Source organism: Oreochromis niloticus, linkage group LG12 (assembly GCF_001858045.2).
Source record: "Oreochromis niloticus isolate F11D_XX linkage group LG12, O_niloticus_UMD_NMBU, whole genome shotgun sequence".
NCBI classification, from domain to species: domain Eukaryota; kingdom Metazoa; phylum Chordata; class Actinopteri; order Cichliformes; family Cichlidae; genus Oreochromis; species Oreochromis niloticus.
In genome coordinates this window covers 35,974,592-35,996,575 of record NC_031977.2, presented here as the reverse complement: position 1 = coordinate 35,996,575, position 21,984 = coordinate 35,974,592, and the positions used below count along the sequence as shown (strand labels likewise).

Here is a 21,984-nt window from a genome sequence, read left to right as displayed (position 1 = left end):
TGCTGCAGGAAGGGCTTTTATTTTAACCTGTATGTTTTATACTGAGGGCTTAAAATGTCTTTATACGTTGTATTCTGCTCCCACGAGCCTGGGCTGTGATGTATGGCTGGATTGGGGCCAAAGATTAGGAGGCTGAGCATCTTACTTTCCTTTTCAAGCCCAGACAGCCATGGAATCACTTACACATCGGGTTATTCTGCAGAATCTAATGGCGTCCACACAAACACAAGTGTCTGCTTGGACAAAGCCTGATGATGTGAAGTGTGGAGTAAAGATGCAGCTGTATGAAGATAACACCGAGATTTGTTCTCATCTCTGAGAACAGAAAGCCAGCAGGATCGTGTTACAGTCAGCTGTCCAGCAGGGAACGCAGACTTTTCCAGGTGTGTGTGTGTGTGTGTGTGTGTGTGTGTGTGTGTGTGCGTGTGTGTGTCATCTTCAGCTGCTGTCAGCCCGAGCTGTGCCAGACACCCTGCGTTGACAACATGAACTTCCGTCTGAGCTTGTTATCACTTCGTTCTCACTGAGGAAGCTCCTTTCCAACACAACCCTGTGCTGCTAAAATAATCCTGTCGTGTTTATATGAGGCCTGCGTAGTTTTAATATTCATGTGATTTAAGGTTCGTGTCAATCAGAAAACTGCGCTGATGCAGATCTGCCTCCCTGCTCAGCTGCTGTTACATCACTGTGTTTCTGACCTGCTGATCACATCGTCACAGATCAGTTTCCACACTTTGCACTTCAGGCTTTAACCTTCCTGAACATTAACCTGTGGAGATGCAAATGCATGTCAGGGACCTCATAATACCATGTTGTCACTCAGACTGAAGCCTGCATGGGAGTCTTCAGCTGTCCTTCTCCTCTCCAGTGGACTTTGATTCAGTCTGGACTCAGCAGACAGACAGACGCCCCCTCTGCTTTTAAGACCTTATATTTTAAAGGCTTATAGTTAGGCCTGGATCAGGTGACCCTGAAGTGCTCCAGGCTCCAGCTGCTGGGGGACTTCCCAGGATTTATTCCTTCTCCACTTCCCTCTTTTCACTCCTGATGCATTTACATGTTATTCCTGCATGCCTTTAACTCGTCTCTTCCTCCGCTGACCTGACAGTAGCTGCTGGTAAAAGGTTCACAGCTTAGCGAGTTGTTGCCCCGTGTGGCAGCTGCTTCACCAACAGGAGTAGGGATGCATCTGGAGCAGAGGGGGTCTCCTTCAGATTCAACTGTGGACAAAATCCCGACGTGATTCTGGGACTGTGTGAAAACAGCAGTCATATAAAGAGTTAAAGTCCTGAACCTCAGGAATAACCCAGAAGCTTTCATCGTGTACTTCCTCTGCTGCTGATGCTTTAACCTGAGCAGCTGTGACTTCAATCCTGTGATGAAATGAGCAGAAACATTTTCTTAAACCTTTGTTTTTCCTTCACAGCGAGTAAAACTGTTTATATTTTATTAACTGGTAAAAGAGAACTTTACTGATTAGTGTCAGAGCTGAACTTCCTCACAGTCAGACACATGAAGGTAACTGAGCTGCCCATAAAGAAAAACACAGTGAGTCTGTGGAGTATCGATGTGGTAGCAGCTCGCTGTCACTGCTGAGCTTTGGCTCCATTAAACCGTCGCTGAGTACTAACGAACTTCTGCCACCTCTGGTGTGATACGGATATCTCAACATTGGCTGATCTGATACCGGCGTTAAATTAATAAACTGTTTTCATCGGGCTCTACTTAAACATTACTGTCCTGAGTGGTTTCTCCTTTTCCTCGAGCAGCTGAAAGCTGATGACGGCACCTTATGTTACTCCTGATGCTGTAAAAGCTTCCCAGCAGCTGCTTCGCTGAACGTCCTGCAGCTCCGACCGTCTCTGTGACTCTCGCTGCTTCAGCTTTGCCTCCGTTTCAGTTCTTACAAACGTACAAAGACGAGCTGTTTGTGGAGCAGCAGTGCTGCAGCTGTATAGATTCATCGGCACTGTAGGTTTGGGTTTTGTTACCGACGCCCAAACCTGCGTTATGACCTCATGTTGGACCCACATGGTCCAACATGAGGTCGGATCTGTGCTGAGAGCTTTTAAGCGTCTCCCTTCTTTCATGTTGCGTTCGCACATCGTGCTGTAAAGAGCAGCAGCTGCTTCTGCTCCCGGGCGTGGCCATTGTTCCCGTGGGAGTTCACGCTGTGACAACAATTACAGATAAGAATAGAAGGAGACGAAACACAGCAACGTAGCAAACATGCGTGTTTTCACCCAGATGCACCGGCCGCCCTTTCTCTCTGCTGCATTGTGCTGCGTTGTTATCATGAAACGCGTTCCCTGCCCACTCCCACTTCACTGACTTGTGTTTACGAGGCCTTCCTGCTGCTCGTTACCACTGAACATTGTTCATTCCAGCGCTGTCTCACCATGACAAGGCCGGATTCTCAGCATGAGCAGCGACCTCTAACTAAGCGTTGAGGTCGCACCGATCCAACAACTCGCCAGCGGTCGGTGTGCGTTCAGGACTCGTGCCAGCACAGCTCAGGGCTGCTTGTGCACCCTTCAGCTTCCTCATACACCTTCATGGCAAAGCTTTAAATGCTAGTGTGAAGAACAAGTACTAATGACTTTAAGATGTCTGAAAGCTGGAAAAATAATATGTCACAGCAGCCAAAACATTCGATACAAGCTCTGAGAAAATAGCTCAAGGAAATAAGGACAGCATGACAAAACTGATAGTTCAGTGAAGTGAACTCTACAGCAACAACAGAGCAAACAAAGAGCTTAATGAGTAAAACTGTAACTAGATAAACGGCGGTGCTGTAGCATGAGGTAGGAGTACTTCCTGTATGTGACACGGCGCTCGGTAAATGAGCATGTTATTGGAGGTCTGCAGCTTGTCTGCAGGAGCTGAGAGGCCACAGACACAAAATGAAATTGTCTTTGTTGGACTGATGCTCTTCACAGACTCTGGCTGTTTGCATATAACCTGAGACTCAGAGCTCTGTTTAAGACGCAGGATCGGTTACTTATTCATCGTCCATGTGTGTACATTCCACAGGCGTGACTGCGTACAGTGAACCTGGGTGGGACAGTCCTGTCACTCTGACCTGCTGTATCAACCTAAAGCTACACTGCGTATCTAAGCACAGATAAACTCCCTGCAGTGTTGAGTAATGCAAAGAGCTGCTGCGCTCCTGGGCAGCTCCGACAGACACAAACAAACTTGTTGTCGACTTTCCCAACCAGCTCCTCTCTGTCATCCCCTCCCTTCCAGCTGCTTTGGTGAAACAAGTAGGCCAAAAGTGGGAAGCCCTGTCTGTGCTTCAAGCACAACAAAGGGAGCTCAGCAATCTGATCCTGCAGACTATCAGAGAGCCGAGGGGGGAGAGGCGCTCTTGAAAACCTGCCTCCCTGCCTCTGTTTGTCAGCGGTTCCCAGGAAGGGTTTTTCCTCTGCGCCTGCTCATTATTTCTGCCTCGTCTCTGTGCTCAGCAACATTCGTGCAAGTCGGCGCTCTCCCTGCACGTCTCTGGAGGATGAGAAGGATTTCCTCGCTCTGCTAGCAACATAAACATGAGGGCTCTGTCATCATGCAGCAGGGAGTCACCACTTTAACCTCCGTTAATGTAGCTCCGGGTTAAAAACCAAGTCTCAGATGCAGAAGCGCTACCAGGGAAAGCCTGTTTGTGTTTGGTTTTCCTCACCAAGGGAAGACAGTTTAGTTGAACCGCTGCCATTTTCCCCTCGTTTGTGTGTGTGTGCAGCTGGTGTTGTTAACAGAGGGTGGGCTCACTTTCCCCTCGCTTCATTGCATACAGTGGAAAAACACACAAGTTAGAGTTTGGGTTTAATTCCCACAGGCAGCCGGTCGGTGTTTACCTCATGCTCCTTTTTAGCTATGCTGTCATTTCCACTTAGCTTAGTGGACAAATGTGATGGGAAACTTTCACGTGTCCACAGGAGTGTTTTAACGAGGGGGGGGGGGGGGGATGCTCTTGCATAATTTTGTCAGTGTAGGACAAAAGAGGAAACATCAGAGGAAGCACAGAAACACGAGAGCGTGAACACTTTCATTACTTAGGATTTAATTTAGGAAGTAAATTCCTGCAGTAGTCGTACTTTCTGGCTCCAGGTTATAAGCACAGCAGTCGCCCTGTGACTGCACATATTCCCAGGATCATCAGTGTGTCTGCACGTTATGTCAAATCTGAAGATTTAGGATTTTCACCTTTGATTGCTGCTCAGTTTATTCTGCTTTCCAGTCTCTGTTTAACTCGCCTCACTGCAGGCTGTGTGTACAGCTGTGTGCTAAAACAGCACGCTCATGCTTCCTTAAATTAATTATGAAGTAATAATTCATTGATTTATTTAAATGAAATTCCCCCTTGTACAAAGTTTAATTGCCAGATTGCTTCATCTATGGAGTGCAGACACGGCTGATGCTACTGCGTTTATGTTGCTGTTGTTGTTGTTGTGTTACTTTGTGATGAGCGAGTGGAAGAAAACTTCAAGCCTGAGGATAGTTTGTGGTTGTTGTGGAGGAAACTACTCGTACATACCTGAGTTTGGTGCCTCCTCGGGCTCTCCGTTCTTTAAGGACTGTCACATAATTATTGTTGCTAAATTTATAATTACACTGCTTTCCTGAGTCTGAGTCTGCCCCGTGTGTTACCCAACCCATCATGAAGCAGTCCTCCAGAGCTGCTGTTAGATCACGCCGCAGGTCTTTGTTGGTGCGCAACCTGACACCCTGCAAATAGCTTTTATGCTTGAGGTGCTACTTTCTGTGTGAGTATTAATAAATATCAGTTTCTTGCTGATGCAGTATCATGAAGCTCAGGAAATATTCATATTAGCTCAGATGGCAACTACTGAGGGAAACTGCAGTTCCTCTAGTGGCCTCTAGAGGTGCACTCTAAAGGACTCTAATGTCCAACACTACAGCACTGAAAGCATGTTTAGGGCCTCATAGAACAAAAATAGCGGCTGATTTTCTTTATAAGGCTTAAATCAGGGATGGGGAGCTCCAGGCCTCGAGGGCCGGTGTCCTGCAGGTTTTAGATCCTTGATCCAACACAGCTGATTTAAAGGTTAAATGACCTCCTCAACACGTCCTGAAGTTCTCCAGAGGCCTGGTAATGAACGAATCATGTGATTCAGGTGTGTTGACCCAGGATGAGATCTAAAACCTGCAGGACACCGGCCCTCGAGGCCTGGAGCTCCCCACCCCTGGCTTTAAGGGTCATGGCTGCTTTTACTGACAGGCGTCCCGACGTGGGCGCCTGGAGCTGATCTGGAGCCTTTGACGTGTTTGTGTTGCTGAAATTATCTGACAAATATGTGGCTTGCTGTGTGGATAATCCCAACTGACGGGACATCAACCATCCAGCTCCGGCTGCTCTTCCATGTTTGATTGTTGGTGATGTCGGGATCAAATCTGCAGTCTGTGGGGAATCCCAGGTTTGTGTGATGCACCATGAAGCAAGTTTATCGTAGGAGTCAAAACCATTTTAACCCGCGTGAATGCAGATGTGCCTCCAGTTGTATCTCCTTGCAGGAAATCGCAGCAGGTCGTCTCGTTGCATGGACTTTATTCTCGCTGTGCGGCTGCTTTGTGTTTTTGTAAATATAGCATTTAAAAGTTTGTGCTTCAGGTTTACTGAGAGAAATTTGAAAATTTTATTCCTCTATGATGTAGAAATTAGTTGATGTGTGTCTGTGTGTTGGGTGAAGCTTCTGGCCTTTGCTGATCATTTAGTCCTAAATATGGTCACAGCTCCAGGAAACCAGCAGGGCGGGTGTGTGATGTCACAGCGTCCATCCTTTGTATACAGTCTGTGTGTTTGATGATGGGTGTGTTATTTTGCATCGACCATATTGGCTGTGGCGCCTCGTCACTAACACTGAGCAGTGCAGCTCGTGCCTCCTGTCAGGCAGGATAAGAGCACTTACAAAATGTCACACAGAATATTTTCAAGTGTTTTCTATTGTGCAGAGAACTTTGCAGTGTGCTGATCATTGTGAGTTGGAGTTGTTTCCCTTTGTGCTTCTCTTAAAAAGCACTAAATGATGGTCCTGATGCAGATGCACCGCCGTCACTGCGTTTCCTGTCGTACTTTCAGGATGTTCACCGGACACATGAATAAAAGCATCGTGAGGCTTAGAGAGCGCTGCGTAAATGTGAAAATGAATAATTAATATTCATTTCTGAGGAGTCACGGAAAGTCTCGAGAACTGCACAGATGGTGTATAATCAGGAACAGGAAGTCAGCCGTGTTTTCCTTCTCATCCCCGACGAGATTTTCGCAGCAGGTCCTGCGACTTCACAGATTCCACGTTTCCGCTGCACGAGCCATCGGCGGCGGGACGTTTGAGGAAGATGTTCCGACGGCTGCTGCTGCTGTTCCAGCCGTGCACGTGTGCATGTGTGTAATTACAGTGCGAAACACTTGACTTCCATATGTGAGTGTGAAAGAACGTGATCACATCCTGATGTCTTTGTTTCTGCTCAGAGGCCTCGGTCACAGAGGTGGAAACAACAATAGGGTGAGGTCAGGCTGAGTGGGAGTGGTATTAGCATGAGAAAGCCTTCGTCCTCGGCTCTCTCTTCCTCCTCACAGTGCCAGCTTCGTGCGTCTGGCTCAGTCACAGGACGGTTCGCTCTTCTTTAACGTGCAGTTCAGTTTCTGAGGAAATCTTTGTCCTCTGGTCAGAAGCTGTGGTTTGTTTCACTGTGTAAAATGCTTTTAAATCTAAACTAAGAATCCTTGTTTCAATTAGATTGCTGTCATTTTAATTGAATTTAATTTTTTGTGTCTGTGTGTTGTTGCCTGTGTTTAATTGTCTAATTTTTGTAACTGAGATACGCTGCTGCCTGTTTTGAGCAGGTCTCCTTTGAAAAACAGCTTTTTAATCTCAGTGGCAACTTCCTGTTAAATAAAAGTAACATTTTAAAAATAAAAAAGGTTTGAGCGACTCGGGGCGACGGCATCGAGCTCGACTTTGATTAAAAACACGTTTACTGGACAGAATCACCAGGATTGATTGAATTCACTCATAGACGTGAAGAATATTTGTTCGGTGCTTTTCTTTGAGTCGATATAAACTTTGATGAAGTCTTCCTGAGCGAGAAGCACCACCAAACGAGCCCGTCGATTTGGCTGCAGACAGAACCGGCTGCGATCGATGCCAATCGCTGTACGAGCCACATGCAGCCAGTGCAGCAGTAATCTGCCAGCACGAGGAGCAGCTCCGCTCTGCTGCTGCTCGTGTTTGTGAAACAGAGACAGGGAGGGGGGATGGAGTCTTTAGTTGGCAGCAAACTTCTAAAATCAAATGTGTTTTGTTGTTTTTTTCCAATTATTTTCCCACTTGGCTTCAGGCCCCTCCGATTGGCCCTTTAGAGCCGCGGCTGTTACAGGTCACGTCGGGGTCACGGATCCTGCCTTCAAGCTCGTCTGCAGCTGGCGGTCTCACACTCTGATCCACACAAACTGGGTCAGTCACACTGTGGCGTGAGGATGTGCAGGAGACACAGAGAGCTGAATTACTGCACTGATTCCTGACGACTGTGCACTCGGTGCTGGCAGGGCTCAGGGAGTCGGATGACTCTCACTTTATTGTCCATTTATTTGGCCAGTCAGAGAAGACGTTTGCCAGATATCGTCTCTGTTGGAAGTCTGTGTGAAAATCTTGCTGTGGAAATAAAAAACAGAGGCAGAATGTGGCGCTCTCTCATTTTCACTCACTCTTCTTTCTCTCACCCCCTACTCCCTTGTACTCTTCCTCCCTCCGTGGGTGTTCGGTACACTAAGTGCTTCGTGATTGCCGGGGCCGTGAGGAGGCGTGAACAGCCCTCAGCCAAGTGTCCCTGCTTCCCCGAGTGGTTTTTCTGGCGCTGCTTTGGTCGAGTGGCAGAGGAGTCAGCAGTCTGATCAACCACAGCGCTGCGTGGCAACGCGATGGTGCCATTTCCATAACAGCCTCTGTGTTGTTGATACATGGACTAATTGTCACGGCGAAATGTCACGCAGGCTCGCCACATCTGGGCGAAGCGCTCACGTGTGCCCTTCAGGAACCAGGATGTGTGCGGGGAACAGCAGCATTGTTTTTGCTGCAGCCTGTCAACAGCAAATAATAAAGATGGGGGGAAACATCTGGGCAGATGTGGTGACGGAGGAATTTCACTTTGAGTTTGTCGCCTCTGCCAGAGGATAGAATTTGCTTATTGTCTGTTATGTGTCAGGAAACAAACATACACACCAAAGGTCGATGAAGTCGTTGTGATGTCATGCACTGGTTTGTAAAGCATCATCAGCGTTTGGATAACAAGCTGGCTGTGAAGCGTCACTGAGCACGCTCCGATCAGCCTCCTCTGACTGCAGAGCGCTGCTTTCAGGGCCCAGGTTAGAGTGACCGACCACGGATTTATCATCGAAATGTTTTATTCTTTTTAAAAATATGTACCGTAGTTGTTCATCTGGGCGGATTTATAGTCAGTGTATTGCTTTTTTTTTCCATATAAGAGGAGTTATAAATTTCCCAAATGATCCCTGGTTTCTTCAGCAGCCTGTGTGTTTATCACATAACATAATAGAACAGCAGCCACACGTCTCTAATGTGTGATGGGTAAAAAACATACAGATCTTTTCATTTTAATTGGCCCAGTTTGGATCCACTGCATACAGTATTCGTGCCGGACGCATTAACGAGGACACACAGTTCCTCCTTCCTTATGATGGAGGCGCACGTCTGGTTTCAGGGATCTTCACGAGAGTAAGAGTTTAAAGTTTGACCAAGTCTGGATGTTTGTGGGCTCTGTGGACGTGGTGCTGACACTGAGAGCTGTGCTGCTTTTTGCACACTGTTCCTGAACTGATTACGAGGGGCTGCTGAAGGTGGAGGAAGGTGTGCCTTTGCACAGATGCTCTCTTTTATTAAAGATATGGGAGCGTTCTGCATCAGAGACCAAGGCCATGAGAAATAACCCGACTGCACCTGTGCAGGTTGTCGCCGTGTTGCACTGACCTGAGTGTGAGCATGCACACTGCTGTCTTTATTTCTGCGTTGCTATTTCAGTTTCAGCTTCAGCCGTGATTCATCCAGCACTTATTAATTAAAGCTGTTCCTGATCACCAGTTTGCTTCTCATAATCCCTCCCACTCCTTCTGGCTCAGATGTCTGTGTTTACCATATTGACAGTGATGCATATATGCAGCCTAAAGTCTGTTTTTAAGGTCGCTGAGCAGCCGAGGTTCCTTTCCGCTCGCTGCTACACATCTTTATGTATTTTTCATTTTCCCAGGTTTGTCCTGAATGATTACTCTGCCCTTTCAGCTACAGCCATCATATTGCTCCATATGTTCTTTCCTTGGTCTCTGCTACAGTAGCTTTGTATTCACACTTCAAAATAATCCTTCTATCTATCACCTGTCTTAGACTGGGCCGCTGTTAAGCCCTGACTTCATCTCTGTCTGAAATAAGCTGTTGTAGTGTTTGCTGAGTGCTCTCTGTGTTCCCATCTGCAGCGGTCAGTTTGCTGTGGTCAGAAGATGCAGACACAGGACTACAGGTGTGGAGTTCGCCGCCAAATTCATCAAGAAACGGCGCAGCAAGTCGAGCCGACGAGGGGTGACGCGGGAGGACATCGAGCGCGAGGTGAACATCCTGAAGGAGATCCAGCACCCGAACGTCATCGCGCTGCACGAAGTCTTTGAAAACAAGGCCGAGGTCATCCTGATCCTGGAGCTGTGAGTGGCTGTTTGTCTTCTTTATGTGAGATAAAAATGTGTAAAATACATTTAAAACCACAAAAAGTCCAAAAACATCAATAAAGTAAAAAAATAAAGAAGATTTGGTGTCATAAAGGTTCAAATCAGGCCAAGTGAAACACATGAAGAGCAGATCGACGGGATTCGTTCATCAGATGTTTTCATTGTAAAGGAGAAATGATGCCGGTGTGGAACAACAACAACTATTTTCAGTGTGAACACATTTTAAAAAAGCCAAATCCTCCAATCAGAATCATTTTGGTTGACTTATGTTCAGAATCGGGGAGATTTTCTCTTGTAGAGCAGACACAGACTTGGTCTCCTCTCCTCTGATGTCCTATAAAGAAACAGAACTCTTTCAAATTTAAAGGTTTGTCTTCAAACAGACGACGGACACACTCGGATAAAACCCGTGACAGTAACTGTATCCCGTTCTCGCGCACCAGTTAAACCAGTTTTACACGCTTACATGGAACTTCAAACATCAGCAGTGTTTGTATTCCAGCTATGCACCATTATTCAGCCTAAAAACACTGCGCCTCAATAACAAGGTCGCCGCGCTGCAGATAGTCGCCCGACGGCATTCCTGTCCGCTGATCGCATCTGAAATAATGGCACCAAAGCTCGGTGGTCGTGTTTGTTGTGATTCGCCGCGGCGGCGTCTCCACGTCGATAGTAAGTGGGCAGACCGCGTAACTATGGCAACAAATGATCTCTTTTCCATGTTGTGTGTCTCTATTGTTTATATTTAGGCTGTTAAAGATGTTAGGATATGTTAATAACAGCAGAATGAAATTAGCAGTAGGAAGTAACTGTTGTTTTAGTTTTTCTCTGTTCGTGCCGCAGTTTTCATGTTTCCTCGTTCCCAAAACAGGAAACATAAAGCCTCTCTGCTCCTGATTGGACTCTCCTCATGGGCTGTGAAATTACAGGTTCAAACCGTAAAATCGGAGAAAAACTAGTCTCATTAGCATATAATCACCTCCCATAATCAGTTTACTGAGAACATTCATGGATTTAAAAATAGTGACGGCTCAGTTCATGTTCAAATTCTCCAGTAGTCTTATATATCTCCTCTCTGAGGCTGTTTTAAATCTAAGCTCAGAAGTTTATAAGAAATTTATAAGAAGTTTATAAGAAGTCGCATCTTTAAACCTGTAAATTTGTCAAAGGCAAGGCAAGTTTATTTATATAGCACAATTCAACAACAAGGTGATTCAAAGTGCTTTACAGAGACATTAAAAACAAAAACAAATAAAAAGCATGATCTAAAATTGATTAAGACAAACAAACAAACAAACAAACAAACAAAACAGTGTTTAAAATCAAAAATGAAAACAGTAGATAAAATCAGAGCAGTAGATAAAGTCAGTAGTTAAAATGTAAGTTTTGAAATTTAAGCTTAAAAGTGTGGATTTGGTGATTTATTCAAAAGCAGCTGAGAATAGGTGGGTCTTCAATCTGGATTTAAATAAACTGAGTGTTTCAGCTGATCTGAGGCTTTCTGGGAGTTTGTTCCAGAGATATGGAGCATAAAAGCTGAATGCAGCTTCTCCGTGTCTGGTTCTGACTCTGGGAACTGATAAGAAACCGGATCCAGATGACCTGAGGGATCTGGAAGGTTCGTACTGGGTCAGGAGGTCACTGATGTATTTCGGTCCTAAACCATTCAGAGCTTTATAGACCAGCATCAGAACTTTAAAGTCTATCCTCTGACGGACAGGCAGCCAGTGTAAAGACCTCAGAGCTGGACTGATGTGGTCCACTTTTTTGGTCTTAGTGAGGACTCGAGCAGCAGATTTCTGAATGAGCTGTAGTTGTCTGACTGATTTTTTAGGTAGACCTGTAAAGATGCTGTTACAGTAATCAAGCCTACTGAAGATGAATGCATGGACTAGTTTTTCCAGGTCCTGTTGAGACATCAGATCTTTTATCCTTGAAATATTCTTGAGGTGATAGTAAGCTGACTTTGTTATTGTCTTAATGTGTTTTTCTAAATTTAGGTCTGCATCCATCACTACACCCAAATTTCGCGCCTGGTTTGTGGTTTTTAGGTGTATAGATTGAAGTTCTCTGGTGACCTGTAATCGTTTTTCTTTGGCACCAAAGACTATTACTTCAGTTTTGTTTTTGTTTAGCTGGAGAAAATTATGGCACAGCCAGTCATTAATTTCCTCAATGCACAAAGGCAGCACTTTGTAAGTGGACGGTCAATAAGCCGCCGTCTCCCCCCTGAGAGACGTTGGTGTTTCGGGCCGGGCCGGGAGGTTCAGGCTTCGGCGTCTCACCTTGTCAGGGACGTGTGTCAGCGGAGCCACCTTTGTCCTCGGGTCATTCTAAAGACCTCCACCTCTGCTCCAGCTGACATCCATCTATCCTCTACCTCCATCACACACAGTATCTCACATGTTCAAGCTTCACTGCTCGCTTCCACGCAGCATCGTTTATTTTCACTACGTAAGGAAGTGTTGTTAACCTCATGCAGGACAAAGATGGACAATTCATGCTTTTTTCTTCTTTATGTTGAAGTGTAGATATTGTGAGTCTTTCAAAGGAAGTGGAGGTTGGTTATCGATTCAATTCTATTCTATTCAATGTTATTTATGCAGCGCCAAAATCACAACAACAGTCACCTCAAGGTGCTTTATATTGTAAGGCAGACCCTACAATCATACATACAGAGAAAAACCCAACAATCATATGACCCCCTATGAGCAAGCACTTTGGCGACAGTGGGAAGGAAAAACTCCCTTTTAACAGGAAGAAACCTCCAGTGGAGTCAGGCTCAGGGAGGGGCGGGGCCATCTGCTGTGATTGGTTGGTGTGAGAGAAGGAAGACAGTATAAAGACATGCTGTGGAACTCAGGATGTTATTAACGAGGGAAAAGTGAAGCAGGAGACGTTTCTGTGCTCGAGCTGGAGGTGGTGACTGAAACAATGAGACTCTGTGTAGAAGAAGAAATGAGTTTCCTCTGTTGGGTTTTGGAGCTCAAACTTATTCGAGTTGAGAGTAGACACACATATATGATCAGGAGGCCACGTGCACATCTCCTAGGTGAGGAGACCCTGGAGAAACACACCAGGTTCCCACAGAAGAGCTGGAGGATTGACTGCCACACCAGTACCTCCATAAGTGATGGAAGGTTGATGGTTGTGAGATTCTGGAGTTTACATACAAGTCAAATATTTCAACAGAAAACACTCAAGTTTCCCTGAAGTCTTCGATGCGTCTCGTTTTCATGACTGGTCTGTCGAGGATGAACGTGTTCATGTGACGCTGATGGTGACGAGATGTCTGTCAGTGTTATCCAGGCTGCCATCGTGAGGCGCGTGCTGCTGATGGAGGATATGAACCAGGAGGTGTGTTTTAAAGACTTGAAATGCTTAAATGTTACACAGGAAACCTCCTGGATTGGCTGGTTTGATGTCTGATTTGTTTGTGAGGTAAACACTAAACTCACCTGCTGCTGACAGGTGTGGGTGCTTTCTGGATCTGGTAATGTGTGATTTATACATCATGTTTTTTTCTGTACTTGGAATTTCATAAATGAACCTCTCCAAAAACGGATGTGTTATGGGTCAGAACCAGGCACCGGTGCAAACCACAGACCATATAAAAGACTGATGCAGCCACGCTGACACAGGCTCGCCTCACGTTATTTACATACCCAGTGTTTTTGAAGCGTTTCAGCAGCCCGCAGATATTCACCTCTGTCACTGAGAGAACGACGCGCTGAGATTGTGCAGACGTCAAACGCGGCACACGAATCGTTTTCGGTGTTAAATATTGTCGTCATGTGTGGAAGTGTACTGATTTCCATTCATGAGTCCGGGTGTCACTTTTTATTTCACAAAAGTCGTCTGTTTGTGGAGACGCTGCATGTGAAATGGTAACAGCCGATGTTGGTACAGTTTGGTATTTGTAGTCAAAGTCAACTCTTCCTGGTCGATCGTGCAGAGATATAGTGTGGTTTTTTTTGGGGGGGGGGCCTTTTGTGTCGTCGCCTCGCCGTCGTGCTGCACTCTGGGTAAATACAGCCACGATAATGACGCACAGCTACGAGCTGCAGAGGTGACAGAGCTGCTGTGTGTGAATGTGTGTTTGCATCCTGTGAACCACTGAAGCAGATGATGAGGTGAAGAGTGGGCGGATGTCCCAGCTGTGCAGCTGGTCTGGTGTTCCCCCTCAAACGGGTGGAGTGTGTGTGTGTGTGTGTGTGTGTGTGTGTGTGTGTGTGTGTGTGTGTGTGTGTGTGTGTGTGTGTGTGTGTGTATTTGTGCGTTTCCATTCCAGGAGAAAAATATGGGAAAGCATTAATTGTGGTAATTTTTCCACAGCAAAGTAAACACAACTCATCAAAGTAAATGAATTTCTAATATTGCTGTGAATAAATGTGAAGAACTGGCAAAGAAAGTAAAGTAAACGCTCAGAAACTGAATTCTGATGACTGTAATTACACTGATCCCCCCCAAACACACGTGCGCACACACACATTGTCGTTTTGATATCTTAGTGAGGACATCTCATTGACATAATGCTTTCCCTAGCTGCTTACCATAACCATAACCATCGAGCCTAACCCTGACCATAATCTCATTGTAACCCTGACACTAAAACCACATTTTGATAATCCAAAATACCCTCAAACTCGTGAGGACAGCATTTTGTCCTCATAAGTGACTGTTGGTCCCCAGAAGTATAGTAACATTCCAATTTACGGGCCCAACAAAGATGTCTAAACCAGTACAGACACACACTCTCTCTCTCTCTTTACTGGTGTCTCGGTCTCACTCGTTTTATCTCACCGTGACCGAGACGAATCTCCGTCTTCGTTCCTCGTCTCCCTGTTCTGAGCTTTCCTCTGTTTCATCCTCACATCTCTCTTTGCTCTTCCTCGCTGTGAAGAATTTACATAATTATGTAAGAAGTTTTGAATCTCACCAACGTTTTGTTAAATGAGCTTATGTGAAGTAAAGTCAGTCTGATTTTTAGGAGGTTGGTGAGATAAACTGTAGAGTCGCGTCTTATTTTATTTTTTGGCCGGTGTTCGTGTTATTGCTTCCTTTATGTTAATGTTGTGACATTTGACTCATTTATTCTGAAGCTGTTTATTTCCTGTCTGCGTTTCAATAGAGCACCATTGTTAAATAACCCAACAGGTTGTTTTTATTGAAGGGTTTCATTGACAGCGCTCCTCTGGATGTGTAAATTGGTCGGCTGCTAAAGCATCAGGATGATTAGATTACATCAGCTGAGCTGTTAATCTGGGATTTGTTGCTGGCTTTGATCTCAGAGATCTCCCTCTCTCCCCCCCCGTCCTTCTTTCACCTCGCCCAGGGTGGCTGGAGGCGAGCTCTTCGACTTCCTGGCAGAGAAGGAGTCCCTGAGCGAGGAGGAGGCCACGCAGTTCCTCAAGCAGATCCTGGATGGAGTCCACTACCTGCACTCCAAGCGGATCGCTCACTTCGACCTCAAGGTGTGTGTGTGTGTGTGTGTGTGTGTGTGTGTGCGTGTGCGCGCGTGTTTGTGTGTGATACAAAAACAACTCATTGATTAATCAATCAGTTGTCCAAGAGAAGATTTGATCACCTTTTATTCACCTTAAAGCGAGTCATTTATGGGTCCATGATTCTCCTACATGTGTCCAGATGTTGGATCATTTAATAAATGTATGCTTTAACATGATTTCACTTCCTGTCACTACACTGTGAAGCTGTCAGGTGAAACTGGATCACAGAAGGAGATTCACCAAATATTCACACATATAAAGAGAAAAGTGACGATGGAAACAGATCCGTTCATGTTTAGTTGGGCCACTTTATTAAGTACACAATAAAAGTGACTGACTTTACTGAAACTGGGAGTTCAGATGATCTCAGAGGACCACGTGTCTGAGTGAGAGCGTCATTCAAATGTACTTTACATACTAACTCTCACCTCTGTGATGTTTAATAGTTTGATTTACTTGTGATTTTAGGCCCAGCTGTTTCTCTGTCTCAGATATCAGCTGTTAGTTTTCCAAGGATTCGTCTCATTCATGTCCTCAAACATGAAACCAAACGAGACGTTTGTCACAGTTTTATTTATTTTATTTATTTTTTTGGGCCTGTCCCGTTTGGCTCTTTTGCCATCAGAATTAGGCTACGTTCACACTGCAGGTCTTAATGCTCAATTCCGATTTTTTGATCAAATCCGTTTTTTTTGTCTGCTTGTTCACACTACAAATAAAATGCGACAGCAAACGCGCTCTAGTGTGAACGCTCAAAGCGGCCCCCATGCGCAAAAGAAGACGTCACACACAACGCGCTCGGTTTAGACCCAGAGCAAACAGTATTGTTTGACTGATGGCCCTTAATATAAAGACTTCGGACTTTACGTTTCCCAATTTTTGCTTTAAGTTATTTTGTTATTTACTTCAGCTCAGCATTTAATCATATCATCCCGGAGATCCTGGTCCAGAAACTGTCTCACCTGGGACTCTCCACCCCCATCTGCCTCTGGATCAAGGACTTCCTGACAAACAGACCACAGTCTGTCAGACTCGGCCCCCACCTGTCCAGCACCATCACACTCAGCACCGGGTCTCCACAAGGATGTGTTCTGAGTCCCCTCCTGTTTACACTCTACACATCCGACTGCTCCCCTACCCATCTCTCAAACACCATCATAAAGTTTGCGGATGACACCACAGTGGTTGGACTCATCTCAAGGGGGGATGAGTCGGACTACAGAGATGAGGTCAACAGACTGACTGAGTGGTGTTCAGTTAACAACCTCCAACTGAACACCACGAAAACTAAAGAACTTATCTTGGACTTCAGGAAGGGCAGAGCAGACCCGGCCCCACTTTACATTCACGGGAGCCGTGTGGAGAGGGTGCACTCCATGAGGTTTCTGGGCGTGCGGATCTCTGATGATCTCTCCTGGACTGCAAATACCACGGCGGTGGTAAAAAAGGCCCAGCAGCGTCTCCACTTTCTGAGAGTGCTCAGGAGGAACAACCTGGAGGAGAGGCTGCTGGTGACATTCTACAGAGCCACCATAGAGAGCATCCTAACGTACGGCATAACAACATGGTATGCAGGGTGCTCAGCTGCAGACAGGAAAGCACTGCAGAGGGTCATCAACACAGCCCAGAAGATCACTGGCTGCTCTCTGCCCAGCCTGGAGGTCATTGCAAACTCTCGGTACCTCAGCAGAGCTGGCAATATCATCAAGGACCATTCTCACCCCAGCAATCAGCTGTTTGAACTATTACCGTCAGGACGACGGTACAGGTCACATAAAACCAGGACAAACAGATTCAGGGATAGCTTCTTTCCCAGAGCTATCACCGTAGTAAATAAGCACAAAAACAATTGAACCTGCTTAGCTATACCATACTGTCACTGTCATTATATTATGCTGCTATTCATACTGTCATTATATTAATGCTGCTATCCTGTATATATATGGTACTTACTATTGTTTGAGTACTTACGATTGTTTTATTGTAGCTTTTATATTTTACATTTATATTTATTATTGTATTTTGCACCAAGGGAGTGGCACTCCAATTTCGTTGTACCCTGTACAATGACAATAAAGGCTATTCTATTCTATTCTATTCTATAATAATGTAAATACATTAAAAATTATCCTTATTGCTGTTTTAGAGGAGCGGTGCTTCAAAGGATAATCTGCAGATTTCTGTCAGAATCTGCAGATTATACAGTACAAATAAAATGTTCACGTTGTCTTCCCAACAGTTTCACTGGATGGCCAGGAAGCGTTCGCGATGTCTTCTCCGGCGCTGATAATTGCCGTCTGTCTTGTGTCGGTGACGTAAAAGACGGATTTAATGCGACATGACCGTTCACACAGCAGTCGCTTTCTAAAACATCGGATATGTATCGGATTCAGTACCACATACGAAAGTGACCCAGATCGGATTTGAAAATATCGGATTTGTTCCGTTCACACTGTCATACCATGATCGGATATGGGTCGCATAGGGTCAAAAAAATCGGATTTGATGCGCTTTCGCCTGCAGTGTGAACGTAGCCATATTGTCTAAAGGCAAAGAAAGATGCCCAACGGATTTACTTTACCAAATTGACCATCCCAGCCTCGCCGTAATGGTCTATTTGATTCACCTTTTATTGTTTATTTTATTTTCACTTGCTGAATACGGGACAGACTTGACTGGATGAAAGAAAGGGGAGAAAGAAAAACAGCGGGGAAGAGGGACGGGGAAAAAGGGCAAAAAACAAAAACCAACAGAATAAGCAGACAAAAAAAAATACATATATCGATCACCTGGATCACCTGTTGAGAAAGAAAAAAGAAAACAAGCAGAAGAAAATGAGAGTAATAGAATAAACAAGATCACAATGATATATGGGAATATGACAGTAAATACTAAATATTAAACATTATTGTGCAGCACGTAAGATCGACAGCGCACAGTGTGCTTTGAGGTAGGAGCCAAAAAGGGTGTAGTTTGTGTGTGTGATCACCCGTGTGTACACCTGTGAGCATGAACGCGCTTGTCTTTTTAAAAGGTTCCTTCATGTAATGATCTGTTAGAGGGTGTGGGGGGGCCACTGCCCCGTCCTCCAGGGCATGAAGCAGGTATGGAGGAGATCAAGACTCCAGACATCCAGAGGCCCCCAGAACACAAGAGACCAAGGAAGACCAACAGAGGGGCAGCCGCGCCACTATCCCAGAAAGAGCTGAGGAGAGTCCCAGATGAGGGGTCACCCAGCAGCCGCGGAGCAGAAGCCGGGGGGTTGCAGTGACATGCCCGTGAGCTCCGCCGGCAGCCAGCTGTGCCTGAGTGACCGAGCCCCAGGCCGAGAGGCCGAGGACACCCCACCCCAGAAGTGGCCTGAGCGAGCCCCAGGCTCCAGGCCCCGATAAGCAGCCACCAAGGAGTGAGCCGGTGCGTACCTGGACGCCCACCCCCGGACACAAAGAACCACCAACGCACCGATGTCTGAGGGCGTCCGCCACCGGCAGGGGAAGTGGTGGGGGGAGATAGACCTCCAAACCTTGGAGGGCCTGAGATGTCCCCAGAGAGGTGGCGTCTGATACCGACCTGACATATATACACAGACATACAGGCACACACAGATACAAACATCCATTCCCACCCTCATGCTCTCATAAGCAATTACTCAGCACTCAACCAACGTGGAGACAGACATAAAGAGACACTGTACACACAGTCACACTCCCCAAGCGTACTCTAAGAACCGGGTCTAGGTACCCCTGGAAACCGTCACCTAAGAGCCAACAGATCCCCTAATTGGCCATGACCGCTACCCCGGGTTGAGCCCCCCAAGGAAGATGCTCCCGGGGAACCCCCCGATGCCCTAAGCCTGTCCCTACCCCCACACCAATCACAACAGTGAAGGTGGGACCAAATTATGACCCCCCACCCCCACTAGGTGATGGAGCTGATCAAAGGAGCCCAGAGCAATTGATCTGATGTGGTGGCAGAGGCTGTATCAAGACTAATGTAATCTAACAGATAATTTCTATATTGGTTAGAATTAAGATTATTTTTATTTTTCCAGTTCATGAGGACTGTTTTCTTGGCTATGCATAGGGCAGTGAAAACCATATGGGCTATATTCTTTTCCGTAGTGACATTATCTAAGCTGCCCAACAAATACACTAAAGGGGAAGTTGGGATGTTACATTTCAGACACTTTGATAAGTCTTCACATATCTCACGCCAAAACTTCTGAACTGGTGGACAGAACCAAAGAGCGTGGATATAATTGTCCGGTGAATTGGTTTGGCAGTGTGAGCAGTTGTTGGTAGACGTAAAGCCCATCTTGAACATCCGATGACCTGTATAGTGCACTCCATGTAGTATTTTGTATTGAATTAATTGAAGACTGGGATTTCTAATTAGATGAAAGGTTTTTAAGCAAATCTGAGACCAGAAGTTTTGGTCTAAGTTAACTGATAAATCCGCTTCCCATTTTGCAATAGGAAGTGATATTGATTCATCTGTTTTAGAAAGCATTCTGTAAATTTTGGACAGTAATTTGGGGGTTTTAAGAGTAAGAAATTGAACCACACTTGGTGGTGTTTGTAGTTCAACTTGACCAGGTTTAAATCTCTTTTTTACTATGGATTTAATTTGTTGATATTCTAAAAATCTTTTCTTGTTGATCCCATATTGTGTAACTAGTCTGTCAAATGGAATAAATTCTGTTCCTTCTAGTATATGCTCTAAGTATTTGATTCCTTTACCACTCCAATCTGAAAAGTTTATCATATTATTGTTTTGTAATATGTCAGGATTGTTCCAGATAGGTGTACGTTTGCATGGGATTAATGAAGACTCAGTCAGCTTCAGAAACTCCCACCATGCTGTCAGAGAGCTGATGTTGACGCTTTTGAAGCATTCATGTCGTTGGATGTTTGAGCTGATAAACGGTAGATCTGAAATCTCTAGATTATTGCAAAGTGCTTGTTCTACATCTAGCCAAGGTTCATCTAAGAGGGTATGTTTTTGCCATCCTGAGATAAACTGAAGCCTGTTGGCTAAGAAGTAGTGCTGAAAGTTAGGTAGTTCTAATCCTCCTTTATCCTTGGTCTTTTGTAGTGTTTTTAAGCTTATACGTGGGGGCTTATTTTTCCAAAGGAATTTGGACATATATGAATCTAGAGATCTGAACCAATCTTGCGGCGGTTTAGTTGGGATCATTGAGAATAAATAATTTATTTTTGGTAAGACCATCATTTTTATAGCGGCAACCCTTCCCATGAGTGATATGGGTAGACATTTCCACCTAGCCAGATCACCTTCTACTTTCTTTAAAAGTGGGATATGGTTTAATTTAGTTAGATCTGCAAGCTTGGGAGAAACATTAATACCTAAATATTTTATATTTCCCGATTGCAGTGGAGTAGAAGAGGAATTATGGAAGGAGCAATTAATCGGAAGGACTGTAGATTTTGACCAGTTAATTGAGTAATCTGATATTCTTACAAAAGAGTTTATCAGTTCAGTCACCCCAGAGATATTGGTTTGTGAATTTTGGAGAAAGAGTAACACATCATCCGCATAAAGGCTGATTTTATGTTCCACGTTCTTGCATTTTATGCCCTTAATTACTGAATTCTGTCTAATTGCTGCTGCTAGTGGTTCGATAAAAATTGCAAACAGTGAAGGGGAGAGTGGGCATCCCTGCCTGGTGCCCCTCAGGAGACAGAAGCTGGAGGATGTCTGGTCATTTGTTCTGACACAAGCTGTTGGGGAATTATATAATATTTTTCACCAGTTAATGCAAGAGGTTCCAAAACTCCAAAAGTTGCAAATAGAAATTTCCAGTTAACTCTGTCAAACGCTTTTTCTGCATCTAAAGAAAATATAGTAGTTTCAAGGTTTTTACTGTATGAGTAGTCTATCAAATTAAGTAATCTACGTGTATTAGTTGATGAGTGCCTACCTTTTATGAAACCAGTTTGGTCAGGATGAATTAAGAGGGGGGTCATTTTCTCTAGTCTCTTCGAGAGAGCTTTGCAGATTATTTTAAGGTCTACATTTATAAGGGATATTGGACGATAGCTTGAGGGATATACAGGGTCTTTGCCTGGTTTTAGCAGGAGATTAATGTTTGCAGAATTCATATTTGATGGAAGTCTGCCCTTTTCTTTGATTTCCAACAACGTTCTGTAAAAAACTGGTGCTGGAATCGTCCAGAATTCTTTGTAGAATTCTGCAGGAAAGCCGTCTGGACCTGGAGCCTTATTATTGGGCACACTTATCAGGGCTTCCTGGAGTTCACCTGGCGTCAGTGGTGAATCCAGTGCCATTGCTTGAGTGTCTAATAATTTTGGAAGAGTTATGTTGTCCAGAAACTGATCAATTTCCTTTTTAGATGGGTTTATTTGTGGTGAATACAACGTTTTATAGAAATCCCTGAAAATGTTGTTTATTTGTTTCGGGTCATATATTGTGTTCCCAGATGAATCTTGAACAGCACATATAGTTGTTTTCTATTTATTTATTTTTAGCTGGTTTGCTAGAAATTGACTGGATTTATTACCATGTTCATAATTTTGTAAGCGTAGTCTTTGTACTAAGAATTTTTTTTTTTTATCAATTATCTCATTTAATTCTAGTTTTGTTTTGCGTATTTTGTTCAATGTTTCCTGGTCTTGGTGGGACGCGTAGGCTTCTTCTAGTCACAAATTAAGTCACAGTTTTATAAAAACACTTTGGGAGATGATGTCA

General features: G+C 44.8%; 1 protein-coding gene across 3 annotated transcripts in view; it reads left to right on the top strand.

Moving 5' to 3' along the window:
* dapk1 (death-associated protein kinase 1) overlaps nt 1–21,984 on the top strand; it is a 79,222-nt gene that overhangs the window by 17,140 nt on the left and 40,098 nt on the right. For 2 of the 3 annotated variants that reach the window (XM_005451556.4, XM_005451557.4), the window contains exons 3-4: nt 9,503–9,724; nt 15,084–15,222. In XM_005451556.4, the coding sequence (XP_005451613.1) occupies nt 9,503–9,724; nt 15,084–15,222 (361 nt within the window). Of the gene's footprint in view, nt 1–5,244; nt 5,436–9,502; nt 9,725–15,083; nt 15,223–21,984 lie in introns of those variants that run through there. The other variant, XM_005451560.4, reaches the window with a different exon arrangement.